At 40.1% G+C, this 21487-nt stretch overlaps 1 protein-coding gene across 1 annotated transcript in view; it reads left to right on the top strand.

Moving 5' to 3' along the window:
- LOC128636413 (myoferlin-like) overlaps positions 1 to 21487 on the top strand; it is a 276260-nt gene that overhangs the window by 104114 nt on the left and 150659 nt on the right. Inside the window, 1 exon segment of the mRNA XM_053689430.1 lies at positions 2481 to 2646. Within this exon segment, the coding sequence (XP_053545405.1) occupies positions 2481 to 2646 (166 nt within the window).

Raw genomic sequence — 21487 nt, 5'->3', positions numbered from 1 at the left:
GAGCATTGGTCTTCTGTGTGGGGGTCTCTTCCCTTTGGATTGGGACTTGCAGAGCTCTTGCTCTTGTTATCCGACTTCGTCCGGATGTTCCTTGGGAGGTCTATCGGTCTCTTGGACCAGGGATTCCTGTTCCTGCATGATGGTTTAGCTTAACCTTTTTAGGACACAGGGGACATATCCTGATCTTCCGGTTGTCAAGGAGTCATTCTCTGCTTCTTCTTTTCGATCCCGCCGTGGGATATTACCGGATGTAAGATCCTAAATCGGACCTGGGAATTCAGCGTTCTGGGTTCCTCGGCCTTCATCCTTGACTGGCTTTTTCTTTGGGCCAGCTTTTCTATGAGCCGGGTAGCTGTGGTTCCCTGGGGTCAGTCGTCTTTTGTACCTTGTCGGTGGCAGTTCCGGCTTCACAGGGGACGGTTTGAAGGGCAAGATTTTTATTTCCGCGCCTGATAGGTGCGCTGACTCAATGGGGTTTTCACTGAGGGACTCTTCTGTGATACAGTGGAGTGACCTTGTTTTCTCCCGGTTTCTTCCTTGACATTCCTGTTCCTTGGGCAGGTGTCTCTCAATGCTCTCGTTTCTGGGGGTTCCCTATGTCCTTCTCTCCTGTCTTCGGAGGTGTAGTTCCTTTGTGGGAGCTCTCCGGTGGGTGGGAGGTTGAAACAGGTTTTTTTTTCTTCGGTTCAAATAATGGTCAACTTCTGTTGTTCTTTCCTAACTGGGCTCTTGGCCGATGTTGAGACTTTAGTTGGTTGGCTCATGAGTTTTCTCTGGATCTTGTGCCTTCTCAAGTGTCTCTAGATGGAGTAGCTGTGTCTACTCTTTCGCTTTCGTGGGTCGGTCCTTGGTTATCTTGTTTCCCTGCTCAGATCTGCCATTGATTGGGCTGGTCCGGCTGGGGGGACGATCTGAGATCGGTTGTTCATTTGCAGGTCTTTGAGCCAGTGGACTTTTGGTTAGTCCGGCGTCTTAGTTTGCCTGGTGGGTGCCCTCTGTCTGGGAGGGTGGGCAATTTGGTATTTGCCTTGTTGTCAGTTTTCCTTGTGTATGTCTCGGAATTGTACCAAGGATGGTGAGTTTCTGGCATTTTTTGCTGGATTCCTACCGTATCTTCATTATTCAGTTTTTTCTGAACTTCTGATGTCAAGGACTTGGTTTTCAGCTGTCATTTTTTATGCTTCTGTACGATCCTTGAGCTCTTATTATATCTACAGGAGATGATTCCTTTAGAGGATCTTTATACCTTTTGGGTATACTGTTGGTTTCCCTTATCCTTTTCGTTTTGGGGGATTTGTACTACTACAGGGAGTGTGGGACTGTCTATGGGGCGACGGTCCTTTTGGTGGAGTGTTGGTTCAATGAGTTTGCTTGGGATCTCTGGTTGGACTTTCGAACTGTCTATGTGTCTGTGTCCTCAGGGCCTTTTTCACTTAATTTTCTGTCCTTCTCTAAAGAATCGGGGTTTGGGATGGTTTGTGTTTTTCTGGCTGGGTGCCCTCAGATTTGGCCGCCTATTGTACCCTCCCGTTTTGGTATTCAGTGTCCTCTATAGCTTGGGTATTGATTCCCAAAAGTAATTAATGCAGCTGTGGACTCTTTCCATTTAAGAAGAAAAACATAAATTATGCTTACCTGATAATTTTACATGATATCTCTTGTACGCAAATTACAGCGATCCACTCATAATCTGTAATTGCGAGTAACCTGTAACTTGTAATCTAGCCCATAGTCATCTTCTTGTTTTCAGATGTAACTCACACCAAACCAAAAAACATTTAATTCAAAATGAATAAAAGAAAATATTTTAAAAAAAATACTTTTAAAAGTGTCAATATAACCATTAAGCAAACATGCCAGTATGGTCATCATGCCTGTATATAAATGGCATTCAGATTGTTTAGCAGTTACCAGAATGAATTTGGATTGCAAAAGTTTCCTTTTTAACTCCTGGTCAGGATGGCTTGATACTGTTTGAAAGCCCAATAATAAAGACGCCTCTACTGATAATGACAATCACAATAGTGCAAGTGTGACTTAGACAAAAACATTGGCAGAATGATATTGCTACACACCGTTTCTAGCAGTTGGGGTACAGAACTAATTTTTCCTGAATATCCCAGAATATCACATATTCAATACACACACACACAAATATAAATATATATGTGTAAATTAACATATCATTTTGTAAATGTGTGCCCTGCTCACTGCAGTAACGATGAATAGAGCTGTAATGAATCGATACCATAAACTTGTTAAAAATAGGGCTTTTCTGCCTCAGTTGATAGATTGTGATCGACCCCAAGATTTGTTATTTAGAAATAATATAAGCTTTATAATTGATAATAATTTTGCATAGCTTATAGTCAGACACATTTAAACATAATAAGTAGTATGAATAGTGCTGCACACATTCAGATCCATTTGTTGCATTAACCTCTAATTGTATCATTTCTATACCATGTTTCTTTCTTCAGGACCTCCCAGAGGATGCATATTATATGCCAAAGCTTCTTTTAAAAGTCATGGACAACAGACCCTATGGCTACACACCCATTATAGGAGAAGCTTTTGTGAGGGACCTTAATCGTTACATCTGTAGTCCCCTGAGCATTATGCCCCCTACTGCTCAGTCATCTAAAGGTAAGAGGACTCTAAAGGTTCAATCTGTTTTGGTGCTCCTTATACAGGTCTTTAACATAGGAATGAATCATAGAAATGTGTAGCAAATGTTACCACAAGGGGGCGGGGGGGCGGAGCTAGTTTCATATGGGGCAGTCGCAAGTTAAGGTTGCTCCGTGCAATTGAGAGGTATATTGGCCTGAATCTTAACATATTGGAACAGATAAGTGTCCATCGTTATAATGTGAACACCCAAGCTCAAAGCAATCACATTGTGCGTCCTGCAGCGTTTCTTCGAACTCATATGGAATCATGTTTTGTGACTGCTTGACCCATGGAGATGGATAGGCGCCATTTTGGAAAAAGAATGCAGCGTTATGACACTATTTCTACAGGCCCCGCAATTCTTAGAGGATGGTCATGGTGGTTGGCATTTCACTGGTTGTTGCGATGCGGTGCTTACTGGATAGATACCATGCTACGCTCGTGGATGCAATGGAACAGTCGCTTGATATCAAGAACAATCAGAGCAACTTGCTTTCACCCCCTCCCGGTCCTACTTCAACAGAATGTGGGTGTAGTGGCGTGGTAGGGCCCCTGCGCTACCCACTTACTTCCCTAGAACCCCACTGTGGTACAGATTTGGAGCCTAGGTTATGGAGAAGTGCACTAATTGCTGAGATTGGAAAGGGACTGTCTCCTATTCATCAAGCACAGTCTGCGTCGAGTAAGGTACACAGATTTCTCTCCCATGAAGATCTTGGGGAAAACTTGCCACCAATATACAAGATTCAACAGGCCATTGATTCCAAAGGGGAGAGCACCCCATCTACCTACTGGTGACATTTGCGATGCAGATATATCGTTCTTGAGCTGGGACCCTGGTGGCATTCCTAATTAGCTTTTCCAGCTGCCATGGTAACTCTGAATACAGCTGGACTTTGGCCTATATATTATGGGACGATTACTGAAATTTATAAAGAGCATTGTCTGAATTATGTATACTTTGGGTATAGCTTACAATGCCATACACTGTTTTTTTTGTTGTGTTACCCGAGGTTGCTATTTTAAGTAAGTTAAGTAAGTTCATTGAGGTTACTTTGTCCCCTGTCTAATACTAATTACTATACTGCATTCTTCACATATTGGCATAAAATCTAGAGCAGCCCTTATAATGATTATTTCTGTTTGGGTGGCTAGCGTTATTATTAGCAGTTTAGTTTATACACTGTATAGTTATAGTTTTTTTCTGTGCTTAACTTTCTTATATGTGTCCTCTAGTTTATATAAAGAAGAGGTCAAATTGTTCCTATATAGTCTATTTATAACACCTGATATGGTCTACTTAGGGGTGAGCTCTGATACAAGCCTATAATTATTGTTAATGCAAAAAGGGACCTCTGATGATCACAGCCACTGGTTTTTCTTGAATAGGGTAGGAAAGTTCTGTACAATTCCTTTTTAAGTGCACACTATCCATTTAATGTGGGGGAGCTGCCAGCGGCCGAGGTAGCCCTCTTTACATTGTTCTGTTCAATAGTGTTATGTATAGGTGGTATCTGCTTCCCTTACTATTAAAGAGTAGCCAGTCCCTATTCATTCCTAGAACCCTTTTTGCAAACTTTACAAACTTTAGCTATGGTATCAAGCTCACCATGTATGATGCTCCACTAATAACCCTTACTTTAATATACTCTCCCCTCACTTATGTGCACACTCTGGCATCTGTAATTATGCTCAGAGTGTTCTTCTGCGGTTTCCCTTGAAATATACCGCAAATGCAATCATATCTCCTTATATAAAACCTGTGAGTAGTATTTCATATACCTCTTCAACTTAAACTAACAGTTTCTCCTACCACAGGTTCAGCATTTCCTAGAATATCTCACTGTTTGCAATTTGTTTATGGATAAAGGGAAGACTCACAAACTTGTGTACAATGATTGTTTGTGATAATCCATTGCATTTATAGAATTTATAATCTTTTTGGCAGATGAGAATTCTTTAAGATTACTATAAAACATGTTAGATATCTAATGAATCTAAAAAACAAACAAACGAGGTATCATCTGCTATGGCTAAATTAATCTTGCTCTTGGCTTTGCAGGCCTTCTTACACTGAGTATTTTTTTGTTTTTCCCCCACATATATCCACATTTATATGTATATATACACACACACATATATATATATATATATATATATATATATATATATATATATATATATATATATATATATACAGAGAGACGCAGACTCACAGGAACGAACAACTGGCTCAATACTATTGTTAGCCTGTTCTATGGCGATTTACCACCTGGGTGCAGTTTCTTTTAGCCCAGTAATGCTTTTCACAGAGAAGAACTTTCCTGTAGTATATCAGTCTGATCCCGCCTATTACGGTCAGTCCAGCACCGAAATACCAGGCAATTCCTCTCTGAATAAGGAACACAGCAACCCCAGACGATCGTTTCGGCCTTCATTGGGCCTCGTCAGTGAGGTGTAGCCATATTCCTCTAAGCACACTGAGCAAGGAGTCTATGTCTGGTTTCCCCTTTTTCCCATAGGGAGACAACCTGTCTGAGGAAGGGGAGTGTGTCCCGGAAATGTGACGCTTGTTTTCTATTAAAGTACACTTATAGAAAGACTGCTGAGTGCCGTCCTCTATCTGCTATATATATATACTCTTAACTTTTTATTTACAGAGAAAAATCTCTTCTACTGGGTTTGCCTAGTGTTTTCACTTTATTGTATATCACTAGATTTTATGGATAAATTCCTCACGCAGGCGAAATTAAATTCACCCACAGTGCCTACAAAAGCAAAAGACAAAAGAACCAAAATTAATGAGGCAAGTACTGATCCAAGCCTAAACTTATCTATTTCCAGAATGGATATACAGTCCCTTCTCATACATATAACTTACTTGTTTACACCCCAGTTTAATAGTATTAAGAAAGACTTATCTAGTATCTCTACTGATCTGGTAACTCTTACTTCTGAAGTGAGACAATTTGCTACCAGAATAATGGATGTTGAAAATAGAGTATCCGATCTGGAGGATCTAGCTAACTCACAAGAATCTACATTACAGAAACAAGAGGTGAAAATGAATAGCTTACAGCTACGTTTATTTTTTTTATTTTTATTTTTTTATTATTATTTTTTTTATTGGGGGAAAAAGCTGAACATAAATATATTACAATACAAAAAGAAAATCCAGATACATCTTCATCTTATATAATCAATATGGGATTGCATCTTAAATAAAAAAAAAAATACACACAGAGATTTTCCCATATTACTTGCAATATATACATCTTTCCCGATGTTTTGCCGATTAGATTTACTGGAATATTTTCGCTTATCCCACCCTTATAATATTTTCTCTTTTCTTACATTCTTTGTAAGGAACATCTATATATACAAAGATACACCTCAGATGATTTATGCTGTTCCTTAAACATTTTCTTGAGTTCTCCTGCACAATATTACTCTTATTTAACTTATTTTCTCACCAAGGAGCTAAAAATAACCCCTCCGTTGTATACTGGAGCTAGCACAGGAAAAAAACCCAAGAAGAATCACCAGCGTATTAAAAACAGTGCCCATGGGGGAGGGAAGAGAAAGAAAAGAGAAAAAACAGAACAACAAGAAAGAAAGAAAAAAAAAAAAAAACCTCTAATGTTGCAAGACTTTGTTATAAACGTATCCAATTTGGAGGTAATGAACCATTTACAATTAATTCTAAGAAGGGTATAGAGTCTTGAAATGTAGATAATATATGGTATTGCACTGTAATAGGTGATAAGTAAATATACTTTTTCCACTTCTTAAAAAAATTTACAACCTGGTTCTCTGCCCCCTTATCCAGTCCTATGGTCTCTATCATAATCTGACCTCTCATATGATTCAGAAATTCCGTTAAGGACGGAGCATTTTTGTGCTTCCACTTTTTACATAATTCATTTCTTGCGATGAGGATCGCCGTGTTTATAAATAATCTGTCTCCGCTGTTGTGTGTTGGATACAAAAAGAAGACATGTTTTGCCACTATTTCTGTCCTGTCGCTTACATTTCTATTTATCCAATATTGGATTTTACTCCAAAATTGCGTGACCTTTGGACAACTCCAAAAATAATGCAATAGATTTGAGTGGTCTATGACATTTGGGGCAAATCTGCTGGAATTGGGACCACTTAGCAATTCTGGCGGGGGTTAGATAAAAATTGTTAATTACCTTATATTGAGACTCCCTTAGGTTGATTCTATCTGTAGCTTCTAATGTTTTCTTTAAACTATCTGTTATGTCTTCGTCTTGAAGTTGTGGAAAGTACTTTACGAATTTTTGTTTGATCAGTTCGATGTGCCTTTCTCCCTCCTGAACCATAATATACTGGTACCAGATTGATATTGATCTATTTCCTGCTTTGTATAATTTGATGCCTGACTCTATGTTTCTCTGCGTCCAATTCTCACCAAACCTTTTTTCATATTCATTTATAAAATGGCGAGTCTGTAGGTATGCATAGAAATATTTAAATGGCAGATCGAACTCCCCTGCCAGATCTGCGAATGATCTGATTGGCCCTATTAATGATTCTTTCAATTGTGATGCGTATATCAACCCTTTATTTTTCCAAACATTGAATATCTCATTACTATATCCTGGTAAGAAGGCTGGGTTACCGCATAACGGAAGATGGTTGGAGATCTGGAATTCTATACCCATTATTTTACAATATTTCTGCCATGCAAGCACAATATTTGCGATAGTAGCTAGTCTGCTAACATTGCTTGGTAGTTGTTTGTATGGATAATGCATGTAGATTAAATGGTTTGATTAATTCCGTCTCCTGGTCATAATATGTAACGTAATCTGTTCTACTGAGCCAATCTATCCCAAATTTAACCAATGAGACTTTGTTGTAATATTTTATGTTAGGGCAAGCAAAACCCCCATAAAGCTTCATCTGCGCCATCTTGCTGAAAGCAATACGTGACGTCCTTTTCCCCCAGATAAACAAAGCACAGGCCTTATTATACCTATCAATATCATTTTTTTGCAATAGTAAAGGTAAATTCTGTAATAAAAACAAAAATTTTGGGAATACAATAGATTTTATTACATTTACTCGGGCTGAAATAGATAAATAATATAGATTCCATTTTGCTAAGTCATAATGTAGATTTTGAAATAGCGCTTTAAAATTAAGCTGATACCAATGTGCTGGGTTCTTGCTGATCTTAATACCTAAATAATTAATGCTGTGCACTACTTTAAAATTACCAGGATAACTGTTTTTATCTCTTATAATCCACAAAATTTCTGATTTATTTATATTGATTTTGTATCCGGAGAATGAGCTGAATAGTCTTATTATTTCCATAAAACGGGGTATTCTCCGTCTCGAATCTTGTAAGAATATTAGTAGATCATCAGCATATAGTGATATCGATATTTTCTGCTTCCCTATTACCACCGGTGGAAGATACTTTCTAAGATATATCGCTAATGGTTCTAGTGCGATATCAAAAAGTAGTGGTGATAGAGGGCAACCCTGACAAGTCCCTCTTTCCAGAATGATGTATTGTGATAGTTCACCATTGATAAGCAATTGAGATCTAGGTTTGTTATATACTAACCCAATCAGATCAACCAGGGCACCCGAAAAACCAAACTTCCTCAGTGAATTTATTAGATGGTCCCAAATAATTGAGTCAAAAGCCTTTTCTCCAACATAGGTGTGTCCGGTCCACGGCGTCATCCTTACTTGTGGGATATTCTCTTCCCCAACAGGAAATGGCAAAGAGCCCAGCAAAGCTGGTCACATGATCCCTCCTAGGCTCCGCCTACCCCAGTCATTCTCTTTGCCGTTGTACAGGCAACATCTCCACGGAGATGGCTTAGAGTTTTTTAGTGTTTAACTGTAGTTTTTATTATTCAATCAAGAGTTTGTTATTTTAAAATAGTGCTGGTATGTACTATTTACTCTGAAACAGAAAAGAGATGAAGATTTCTGTTTGTATGAGGAAAATGATTTTAGCAACCGTTACTAAAATCCATGGCTGTTCCACACAGGACTGTTGAGAGGAATTAACTTCAGTTGGGGGAACAGTGAGCAGTCTTTTGCTGCTTGAGGTATGACACATTCTAACAAGACGATGTAATGCTGGAAGCTGTCATTTTCCCTATGGGATCCGGTAAGCCATTTTTATTCAGACAGTAAATAAGGGCTTCACAAGGGATTATTAAGACTGTAGACATTTTCTGGGCTAAATCGATCATATTTACACATATTTAGCCTTGAGGAATCATTTAATCTGGGTATTTTTTGTAAAATAATATCGGCAGGCACTGTTTTTGACACCTTATTCTATAGGGGCTTTCCCTAATCTTAGTCAGAGCCTCATTTTCGCGCCGGTATGGCGCACTTGTTTTTGAGAAAAGCATGACATGCAGCTGCATGTGTGTGGAGCTCTGATACATAGAAAAGTCTTTCTGAAGGCATCATTTGGTATCGTATTCCCCTTTGGGCTTGGTTGGGTCTCAGCAAAGCAGATTCCAGGGACTGTAAAGGGGTTAAATATAAAAACGGCTCCGGTTCCGTTATTTTAAGGGTTAAAGCTTCCAAATTTGGTGTGCAATACTTTTAAGGCTTTAAGACACTGTGGTGAAATTTTGGTGAATTTTGAACAATTCCTTCATACTTTTTCGCAATTGCAGTAATAAAGTGTGTTCAGTTTAAAATTTAAAGTGACAGTAACGATTTTATTTTAAAATGTTTTTTGTGCTTTGTTATCAAGTTTATGCCTGTTTAACATGTCTGAACTACCAAATAGATTGTGTTCTGACTGTGGGGAAGCCAAGGTTCCTTCTCATTTAAATAGATGTGATTTATGTCATAAAAAAATCTAGTAAAAATGATGCCCAAGATGATTCCTCAAGTGAGGGGAGTAAGCATGGTACTGCATCATCCCCTCCTTCGTCTACACCAGTCTTGCCCATACAGGAGGCCCCTAGTACATCTAGCGCGCCAATACTCCTTACTATGCAACAATTAACGGCTGTAATGGATAATTCTATCAAAAACATTTTAGCCAATATGCCCACTTGTCAGCGAAAGCGCGACTGCTCTGTTTTAGAAAATACTGAAGAGCATGAGGACGCTGATGATATTGTTTCTGAAGGGCCCCTACACCAGTCTGAGGGGGCCAGGGTGGTTTTGTCTGAGGGAGAAATTTCAGATTCAGGAAAAATTTCTCAACAAGCTGAACCTGATGTGATTACTTTTAAATTTAAGTTGGAACATCTCCGCGCTCTGCTTAAGGAGGTGTTATCCAATTTGGATGATTGTGATTATCTGGTCATTCCAGAAACACTATGTAAAATGGACAAGTTCCTAGAGGCCCCGGGGCCCCCCGAAGCTTTTCCTATACCCAAGCGGGTGGCGTACATTGTTAATAAAGAATGGGACAGGCCCGGTATACCTTTCGTACCTCCCCCCATATTTAAAAAATTGTTTCCTATAGTCGACCCCAGAAAGGACTTATGGCAGACAGTCCCCAAGGTCGAGGGGGCGGTTTCTACTCTAAACAAGCGCACCACTATACCCATAGGAGATAGTTGTGCTTTCCAAGATCCTATGGATAAAAAATTAGAAGGTTTGTTAAAAAAGATGTTTGTTCAGCAAGGTTACCTTCTACAACCAATTGCATGCATTGTCCCTGTCACTACAGCCGCGTGTTTCTGGTTCGATGAGCTAGAAAAGGCGATTATTAGTAATTCTTCTTCTTATGAGGAGATTATGGACAGAATTCGTGCTCTTAAATTGGCTAATTCTTTCACCCTAGACGCCACCCTGCAATTGGCTAGGTTAGCGGCGAAAAATTCTGGGTTTGCTATTGTGGCGCGCAGAGCGCTTTGGTTAAAATCTTGGTCAGTGGATGCGTCTTCCAAGAACAAATTGCTTGACATTCCTTTCAAGGGGAAAACACTGTTTGGCCCTGACTTGAAAGAGATTATCTCTGATATCACTGGGGGCAAGGGCCACGCCCTTCCTCAGGATAGGTCTTTCAAGGCCAAAAATAAACCTAATTTTCGTCCCTTTCGCAGAAACGGACCAGCCCCAAGTGCTACGTCCTCTAAGCAGGAGGGTAATACTTCTCAAGCCACTCCAGCCTGGAGACCAATGCAAGGCTGGAACAAAGGAAAGCAGGCCAAGAAACCTGCCACTGCTCCCAAGACAGCATGAGATGCGGGCCCCCGATCCGGGACCGGATTTGGTGGGGGGCAGACTCTCTCTCTTCACTCAGGCTTGGGCAAGAGATGTTCTGGATCCTTGGGCGCTAGAAATAGTCTCCCAAGGTTATCTTCTGGAAGTGATTCATCCTGTTCCATTAAAAGAACGAGGGATGGGGTTCTACTCCAATCTGTTCGTGGTTCCCAAAAAAAGAGGGAACGTTCAGACCAATCTTAGATCTCAAGATCCTAAACAAGTTTCTCAAGGTTCCATCGTCCAAAATGGAAACCATTTGAACAATCCTTCCATCCAGGAAGGTCAATTCTTGACCACGGTGGATTTAAAGGATGCGTATTTACATATTCCTGTCCACAAGGAACATCATCGGTTCCTAAGGTTCGCATTCCTGGACAAGCATTACCAGTTCGTGGCGCTTCCTTTCGGATTAGCCACTGCTCCAAGGATTTTCACAAAGGTACTAGGGTCCCTTCTGGCGGTGCTAAGACCAAGGGGCATTGCTGTAGTACCTTACTTGGACGACATTCTGATTCAAGCGTCGTCCCTTCCTCAAGCAAAGGCTCACACGGACATAGTCCTGGCCTTTCTCAGATCTCACGGATGGAAAGTGAACGTGGAAAAGAGTTCTCTATCTCCGTCGACAAGAGTTCCCTTCTTGGGAACAATAATAGACTCCTTAGAAATGAGGATTTTTCTGACAGAGACCAGAAAAACAAAACTTCTAAACTCTTGTCGGATACTTCATTCCGTTCCTCTTCCTTCCATAGCGCAGTGCATGGAAGTGATAGGTTTGATGGTAGCGGCAATGGACATAGTTCCTTTTGCGCGCATTCATCTAAGACCATTACAACTGTGTATGCTCAGTCAGTGGAATGGGGACTATACAGTCTTGTCTCCGAAGATACAAGTAAATCAGAGGACCAGAGACTCACTCCGTTGGTGGCTGTCCCTGGACAACCTGTCACAAGGGGTGACCTCCCGCAGACCAGAGTGGTCATTGTCACGACCGACGCCAGTCTAATGGGCTGGGGCGCGGTCTGGGGATCCCTGAAAGCTCAGGGTCTTTGGTCTCGGGAAGAATCTCTTCTACCGATAAATATTCCGGAACTGAGAGCGATATTCAATGCTCTCAAGGCTTGGCCTCAGCTAGCGAGGGCAAAGTTCATACGGTTTCAATCAGACAACATGACGACTGTTGCGTACATCAACCATCAGGGGGGAACAAGGAGTTCCCTGGCGATGGAAGAAGTGACCAAAATCATTCTATGGGCGGAGACTCGCTCCTGCCACCTGTCTGCAATCCACATCCCAGGAGTGGAAAATTGGGAAGCGGATTTTCTGAGTCGTCAGACATTGCATCCGGGGGAGTGGGAACTCCATCCGGAACTCTTTGCCCAAATCACTCAACTGTGGGGCATTCCAGACATGGATCTGATGGCCTCTCGTCAGAACTTCAAGGTTCCTTGCTACGGGTCCAGATCCAGGGATCCCAAGGCGACTCTAGTAGATGCACTAGTAGCACCTTGGACCTTCAAATTAGCTTATGTATTCCCGCCGTTTCCTCTCATCCCCAGGCTGGTAGCCAGGATCAATCAGGAGAGGGCGTCGGTGATCTTGATAGCTCCTGCGTGGCCACGCAGGACTTGGTATGCGGATCTGGTGAATATGTCATCGGCTCCACCATGGAAGCTACCTTTGAGACGAGACCTTCTTGTTCAAGGTCCGTTCGAACATCCGAATCTGGTCCCACTCCAGCTGACTGCTTGGAGATTGAACGCTTGATCTTATCAAAGCGAGGGTTCTCAGATTTTGTTATTGATACTCTTGTTCAGGCCAGAAAGCCTGTAACTAGAAAAATTTACCACAAAATTTGGAAGACATATATCTGTTGGTGTGAATCTAAAGGATTCCCTTGGGACAAGGTTAAGATTCCTAAGATTCTATCCTTCCTTCGAGAAGGATTGGAAAAAGGATTATCTGCTAGTTCCTTGATGGGACAGATTTCTGCCTTGTCTGTGTTACTTCACAAAAAGCTGGCAGCTGTGCCAGATGTTTATGCCTTTGTTCAGGCTCTGGTTAGAATCAAGCCTGTTTACAAACCTTTGACTCCTCCTTGGAGTCTCAACTTAGTTCTTTCAGTTCTTCAGGGGGTTCCGTTTGAACCCTTACATTCCGTTGATATTAAGTTATTATCTTGGAAAGTTTTGTTTTTGGTTGCAATTTCTTCTGCTAGAAGAGTTTCAGAATTATCTGCTCTGCAGTGTTCTCCTCCTTATCTGGTGTTCCATGCAGATAAGGTGGTTTTACGTACCAAAAGTTGTTTCTAACAAAAACATTAACCAGGAGATAGTCGTGCCTTCTCTGTGTCCGAAACCAGTTTCGAAGAAGGAACGTTTGTTGCACAATTTGGATGTTGTTCGCGCTCTAAAATTCTATTTAGATGCTACAAAGGATTTTAGACAAACATCTTCCTTGTTTGTTGTTTATTCTGGTAAAAGGAGAGTTCAAAAAGCAACTTCTACCTCTCTCTCCTTTTGGTTTAATAGCATCATCAGATTGGCTTACGAGACTGCCGGACGGCAGCCTCCTGAAAGGATCACAGCTCCTTCCACTAGGGCTGTGGCTTCCACATGGGCCTTCAAGAACGAGGCTTCTGTTGATCAGATATGTAGGGCAGCGACTTGGTCTTCACTGCACACTTTTACCAAATTTTACAAGTTTGATACTTTTGCTTCTTCTGAGGCTATTTTTGGGAGAAAGGTTTTGCAAGCCGTGGTGCCTTCCATTTAGGTGACCTGATTTGCTCCCTCCCTTCATCCGTGTCCTAAAGCTTTGGTATTGGTTCCCACAAGTAAGGATGACGCCGTGGACCGGACACACCTATGTTGGAGAAAACAGAATTTATGTTTACCTGATAAATTACTTTCTCCAACGGTGTGTCCGGTCCACGGCCCGCCCTGGTTTTTTAATCAGGTCTGATAATTTATTTTCTTTAACTACAGTCACCACGGTATCATATGGTTTCTCCTATGCAAATATTCCTCCTTAACGTCGGTCGAATGACTGGGGTAGGCGGAGCCTAGGAGGGATCATGTGACCAGCTTTGCTGGGCTCTTTGCCATTTCCTGTTGGGGAAGAGAATATCCCACAAGTAAGGATGACGCCGTGGACCGGACACACCGTTGGAGAAAGTAATTTATCAGGTAAACATAAATTCTGTTTTCAGCGTCGACAGTGACCAATGCTATATCTTTCCCTTGGTATGGATTCGCGGGGTCCTGGCTGATCTGAAAGAGGTAGTCCAAAATAGTAAGTACTCTACGCATATTTCGTACTGAGTTCCTTCCTGGGATGAAACCTGCCTGATCAGGGTGTATGATATCACAAATTGATTTTTTCAATCTATCTGCAATGAGGGACATTAATATTTTATAATCATGATTCAGGAGGGAGATCGGACGATATGATGCGACGTTGGTTGGATCCTTTGCTTTTTTATGGATTAGGGTAACTACTGAGTCAGAAAAATAGCTTGAGTTCATGTCTTTCTGAAGATAATATTGATTAAATAATCTGGATAAGATAGGGGATATCTCTGCAGCCATTATTTTATAAAATTCTGCAGATAGGCCGTCTGGCCCAGGAGCCTTGCCAGACTTAGCCCTTTTTATGACAGCTAATATTTCCAATTCAGTTATAGGGGCGTTAATAAACTGTAGTGCTTCTTGTGAAATCTGCGGGATGTCCAACCCCCTCCAGAATTGCTCTTTCTGCTTTTCATTCACCTCCTCCTTGGCGTAAAGTCTGCAGTAATAGTTGTAGAATATTTTTCTAATTTCCTCTGGATTAGTACATATTTTCTCGTCTGATCTAATAGCAGGGATTTGGTTTGATTTCTTCCTGAATTTAACCAACCTGGCCAGATGTTTGGCGGATATACCCTGAAAACCCTGGAATTTAGCTCTGTTTTTAAGCTCTTCCTGTGCTCCAATCTTTCTTAGAAAGCATTCCCTTTCCATTCTTGCTTCTTTGTATTTGTCCCAAGTATCTTTATTGGGTACTCTAAGATATTTGGCGTAGCTATTTCTGAGTTGATTAATCAACTGGTTTTCTCTATCTTTATTTTTCTTATTTCTTTTGATCATATATGCTTTCACCTCTCCACGTATAACGGCTTTACCCGCCTCCCACAACACTTCTATTTTATTTTCATACTCCCGATTTTGCGCATAGTACTCCCTCCATTTTTGCTTTAGCCAATTTTCAAATTGTACATTATTGATCATATAATGAGGAAAGCGTAAAGTACTGACTGATTTTTTTTTGGGGGGGGGCATTCAACATGATCTTTATATCAATAATCGCATGATCAGAGATAACTATTTCCGAGATCTGAGATTCCATCTTGTGTTTCGTAATCTGCTCATCTACTAGGAACATGTCTATTCGGGAAAAGTTTTTATGTGCACCCGATTCACATGTAAACTCCCGAGTATCCGGGTGCTGGATTCGCCAGACATCCCAAAGTTTTAGTATACCGGGGAAGCTCTGCAAATGCTTAGCTTCCCTGTAATTAGCCGCTCTCCGACGAATTTTATATCGGTCTAAAACCGGGCACAACATATTATTAAAGTCCCCTGCAACAATCAAGAAGCTTCCCCTTGAGGTTAAAATAGCTCATAGAGTTGGATCCAAAAGATATTTTCCTGATGGAACCCCTAGAACTAGAATGTGTATTGTAAAGCTACTTAAGTTTCAAGATAAAGTTGAACTATTAAGATTGTTTTAAAAAAAACTGATTAATGTACTTTAGGTAAGAATAAGATATTACTCTTTCAATACTTCTCAAATGAAGCATCTTCAAAGAGAAAATTGATGGCCCCTTTTTGTACTCAGCTGATAAATAAGGGTCTTAAAGCCCATTTAGTTTATCCGGCTAAAATTGTACTAGAGAACAATGGTAGTAGGTTGATATTAATTAATGTTAGCGAAGTGAAAGACTATATTGAGTCAAAAGGAGGTTTGCAGAGTTATTGCTACTATTATCTATGGTGGAGGTATTAGGCCTGACAATACCATCTTATTTCAGAATATATAATAGCTTGCAATTGCAAATCATTAGTCTATTACAGAAGATTTGTGACCTACATGGGCAATGTTGTAGGTATCTGTATTGCATTTATTTTAAATGTATTGTTGTGGGGGGGGGGGGGTTTGTTTTTGTTTCCCTCTCCTCTCCCCCCTCTTGTCTGGTCTCTTAGAATGAGTGTACACCAGACTATTATTTTTCTATATGAATAAATTTAAAATCTTCTCTTGGAATGTTGGAGGAATTTCCTCCCCAGCTAAACGTAAGTTCATCATTAAACATCTGGCTAAGGATAAACCAGATGTCGTTTTATTACAGGAGACGCACTTGAATGATGTAGAATCTACCAAATTAAGGATTAAATGGGTAGGAAGAGTTATTGCGGCTCCCTCTTTTAATAGAAAATGCCGGATAGCAATATTAAAGAAATTAATTAATAAAGATTTGGAATACTCAGTTATGAATAGTGAAATTGACCCAGAAGCTTGGTTTATTTTTTTACTGGTATTAATTAATAATACTAAATTTCTTTTATGTAATATTTATGGGCCGAATAACGAGTTCCCAGAATTTTGGAAAAAAATTCAAGTTAAAATGTTTCCTTTTATTAATGAAAATGTTATAATTGGTGATGATTTTAATTTAATCTCTGTGTCCAGTACTAGATAGACTTTCAGGTAAAAATTTGAAATTTTATAATAGAAGTGCAAAATTGTTTAGGAAAATGTGTCATATGTTCAAACTAAATGATTTTTGGAGGTTTAGGAATCCAGAATCACAGGTGTTTTACCTGTTAATCTAAATCCTTTAAAACATTTTCAAGAATTTATTTATTTTTAATCTCTGAATCTTTATCTATCCAAAAAGTTTATATTTCTATTAGCGATAAATCAATTTCAGACCATGACGTTATCTCACTTTTTTTCCCCACGGTTTCTGCTTAATAACGTCAAATTCTTTTTTGGTTAAAACAGAAGTGGAAAGATTTTTGTAGTTTTAATATTGACTACTTTAATAAAATTGAAATATTTTGGGAAACCGCCAAAGCGATACTTCGGGGTGAAATTAAAGCCTATATGATTATCTTTAAAAAAAAAAAAAAAAGAGGGTGGCAGAATTTCAACTTACCAACCAGGTGAGGAATACATATAGAAAATATTTGTTAGAGCAGACAAGTATAAATTGGAATAATTATTTAGAAGCTAGAAAGTCGAGAGATTTATGTTTTAATCAAAAGTAAATGGAACAAGAGTCAAAAAAAAGTTACACTTCAGAGGATTTCATGGATGTTCCACTAAACATCTTGCTAGACTTCCAAAAAATAGGAAAAAAAGAAACTACATATCGGCTATTAAAATAGGTAAAACTAGACATATAGAAACGGAGGAGATTAGTAAAGGATTTTTTTATTTTTATCAATTACTTTATACAGATATAGACAGTAACTATGTTAGTGTCAAGACAACTTCTGGTGGAGTATTTAATTACCACAGATCTCAGAGGAAGACTGCCTGATGTTGACTGCATCAATTAAGGAGGAAGAAATTAGTGAAGCAATAGACCATCTCAAATTATATAAAGCTGTGGGCCAGGTGGCCTGCGGAAACTATTTAATTTTTATTTTCATTCCAAAAATCCTATGTCCACATATTTTTCTGCTGCAAATATTTTGTTTATTCTTAAAAAAGGGAAAAACCCTGAAGACCCGGCCTCATATAGACCTATATCTGTACTAAATACGGATTATAAATTATTATCTTCCATACTTGCTAAGAGGCTCATTGTGTTACTTGATAAAATATACATGTGGATCAGGTGGGTTTTATGCTTTCTAGAAACTCTGCTAAACACATTCGGACTGTGACTAAATTTATAGATTTTTGTTGGAATATGGAAAGAAATAATAAGGATAAAAATAAACTTTCCCAGGATATTGCACTCCTCACCTTAGATGCCGAAAAGGCCTTTGATTCTATCTCTTGGGATTACCTCTTGAAAGCCTTAAATAATTTTGGGTTTAAGAACCAGTTTGTGCAGTTTGTTCAGAAACTTTATAGTTCTCCAACGTCTTTTCTCTTGATTAATAATTTTTTATCTCACAAACTTATATTGAAATGAGGAACACAACAAGGTTGTCCATTGTCGCCCCTCTTGTTTAATATTACCCTAGAGCCCTTAGCTATTAAATTAAGAAAAAAGATGAGAAGGTGTTGTGTTGGGCACTCAGATACTTAAGACTTTACTCTATGCGGATGACCTAATGCTTTTTCTTAATGACACTAGACAATCAATTCCTCTGATTCTTAATTGTCTTGATGAGTTTAGTTTATTCTCAGGATATAGGATTCATTTTCAGAAAAGTGAGCTCTTATGGATTAAAAAATAAGTAGCTAGCCTACAAGAATACCATTTTAGAATGGTGGATACTATTAAATATTTAGGTATGCTGATTAATATAAATCCTACAAATTGGTATAGCTTGAACTTTTACCCATTGTTTGATAAAATAAATCGGATTTAGAACTGTGGGCTGCTTTTCCACTAGCCTTGGCTAGATATGGCAGGACTATCTATACCTAATTTTAAATTATATAATTGGGGGGCGGAGCCAACTGCCTATGATGTCGGACGCACATTGCAAAAGCTCCGGCTCTTAGGCCAGATATTATGGATTAAAATCTAGTTTATCAAGGGATGTAATTGTGCTGCTAGAGATCCCTACAATATTTCTGGATAAAACATCCCCCTAACCTAGCCTGGACGTTTTTACACCAAATTAATTCTTATTTCCAGCTTATGACACAGCCACGTGAATATAGTCTACAAGCACAGTTGATGACAGACCGGAGTTAACCACTACAAGTCTTGCACCAATATTTCCACTCTGCCCATTGAATTGAACTATTGCAACAACCCTGGAGGATATCTCGGCTGCAGTGTAGTTCTCTCCGTGTTGGGGAATGGCGGCTGTGGAGGATTGGGAATCAATTGCTCTGGGCTATATTGAGGCCTCCTTCCAGCTTGTAAAAGCGCACCTACTTCAGATTTTTATGGAACCCACCTATGACTACATACCTGCCTCCCAGACTACCCAAGACAGCGGGGCATACAATATGAGAAGAAACATACGGGACACAACCGCTGTCACTCATGGAGCTGTCGCAGATGCAGTGTTTCCTGCCGCACAGTCGCCCCAGCAAAATCAGGCGCAGAAGTGGAGATCAGCAGACCAGTGGAGATCCTGCTTCCCCTTTGTCCCTGGGAACCCCGGTTTGCTTGATGTCAGTTGCAGTCCTGCAGTGGCACTCAAACCCATCCTACGAAGTGATGTCGGGCCGATTTACTCCTATACCCGGGGTGAGCCCAAGGGCTATACAAATAGCGAGAGGTCTCTCTGCCTGATTACACAACCAGATCTGCCTCTTGAGACCCATACCATAACGGGAAACATGTATAGCAGGCTGCTACAGCGAGTCTATGGAATACCCTCGACCTTGCGATCCGTGGGATAAGGAATATCTCCCATTGTTTCTGCAGATGGGACTGCGTGGGAGGATGCCCACTCTTCCATAGCTGTGCGGGATGAACTTGTTGGTGTTCTTTGGTTAATCAGCAACTCTGTGACAGTCTTGTACCTGATTCCCTGGCTTACTATTGCATCAGTCGTTTTAACCATCCCCAGCTGTGTGCTATATAGACATCCCAATATATATCACTTTATATTTTATTAATTATATATTGTATTATTCTACCGTTATAAGGGGCTCTGTTCTATGGTATGCCAACTATGGAGTGGGGTGAAGGACTCTTCCTTTTCCTATATTGCATCGCTTTATTGTCTCTCACCCAGGGCGCAGATTTTCCGGAGAGACATTGGACTTTTTATCATAGATGTGAAAACTTGACTCAGAGCCCTATCACAACCTAGCAACATCCTGTCTAGATTTTAGTTTTAGTATTACCCTGATAACTACTTTGCTATACATGTATATTCTCACCCATATAAATGTTTTAATAGAAGAGAAGAAATAGTTAATTTTGCGGTTGATGTGCTCCTCTACACTGCTCTGTCTAGGTGTTTTGGGGGTGCAGATATATTAACATCCATATAACTATAGACAAATTCTCCTTTATTACCAGGGAGTTGCAAATCATATGCTTATGGTTTATGTCCAAAGAATGGCTTGCCGCTAGGACCTGTCTAATTGTCAATATAGCTAGTGCATCCGTCTTTGGGTATAGGGCCCGTGCCTGAGTGATATGGTGTAATTGCTTGAAAGAGTGGAATACAAATCCACATTTGGTCTGGTCGTGGTGTAACTCCATTTTGGTTCTTGGCCTATATAGGCACTATTAGTAACGAGACTGCAGACCCTTTGCTCTAGTCATCCTTTTTCCATAGTATTTTAGCTACCGGCATATTTGTTAATATTTCTTATCTCTTATGTTTAGGAAATTGGTATGATTTCTTCTATAAGGTACAATGAGTCCACGGATTCATCCTTTACTTGTGGGATATTATCCTCCTGCTAACAGGAAGTGGCAAAGAGCACCACAGCAGAGCTGTCTCTACAGCTCCTCCCTTAGCTCCACCCCCAGTCATTCTCTTTGCCTACTCTAAGTACTAGGAAGGGTAAAGTGAAAGATGTGATAAAATACGACTCTGGATGATTGTGACCCTATTGTAGTTCCAGAGAAATTGTGTAAAATGGACAGATTTCTAGAGGTTCCTGCCTACACTGATGTTTTTCCGGTCCTTAAGAGGATTTCGGACATAGTTACTAAGGAGTGGGATAGACCGTTCGCTCCCCCTCCTACTTTTAAGAAAATGTTTCCCATATCAGACACCATGCGGGACTCGTGGCAGACGGTCCCTAAGGTGGAGGGAGCTATTTCTACCCTGGCTAAGCGTACAACTATACCTATTGAGGACAGTTGTGCTTTCAAAGATCCTATGGATAAAAAATTAGAGGGTCTCCTAAAGAAAATATTTGTTCATCAGGGTTTTCTTCTCCAACCTATAGCGTGCATTGTTCCTGTAACTACTGCAGCTGCTTTTTGGTTCGAGGCTCTGGAGGAGGCTCTTCAGGTTGAGACCCCATTAGATGATATTCTGGATAGAATTAGGGCTCTCAAGCTAGCTAATTCTTTCATTACAGATGCCGCTTTTCAACTGGCTAAATTAGCGGCAAAGAATTCAGGTTTTGCCATTTTAGCGTGTAGAGCGTTATGGCTTAAGTCCTGGTCTGCTGATGTGTCATCAAAATCTAAGCTTTTAGCCATCCCTTTCAAGGGTAAGACCCTATTCGGGCCTGAACTGAAAGAGATCATTTCAGACATCACTGGGGGGAAAGGCCATGCCCTTCCTCAGGATAAGACAAATAAGATGAGGACCAAACAAAATAATTTTTGTTCCTTTTGAAACTTCAAAGGTGGTCCCTCTACCTCTTCCCCTGCTGCAAAGCAAGAGGGGAATTTTGCTCAATCCAAGTAAGTCTGGAGACCTAACCA

Source organism: Bombina bombina, chromosome 7 (assembly GCF_027579735.1).
Source record: "Bombina bombina isolate aBomBom1 chromosome 7, aBomBom1.pri, whole genome shotgun sequence".
NCBI classification, from domain to species: Eukaryota; Metazoa; Chordata; class Amphibia; order Anura; family Bombinatoridae; genus Bombina; species Bombina bombina.
Note: the sequence above shows the minus strand (reverse complement) of the source record. Positions and strands in the feature narration are given on the sequence as shown.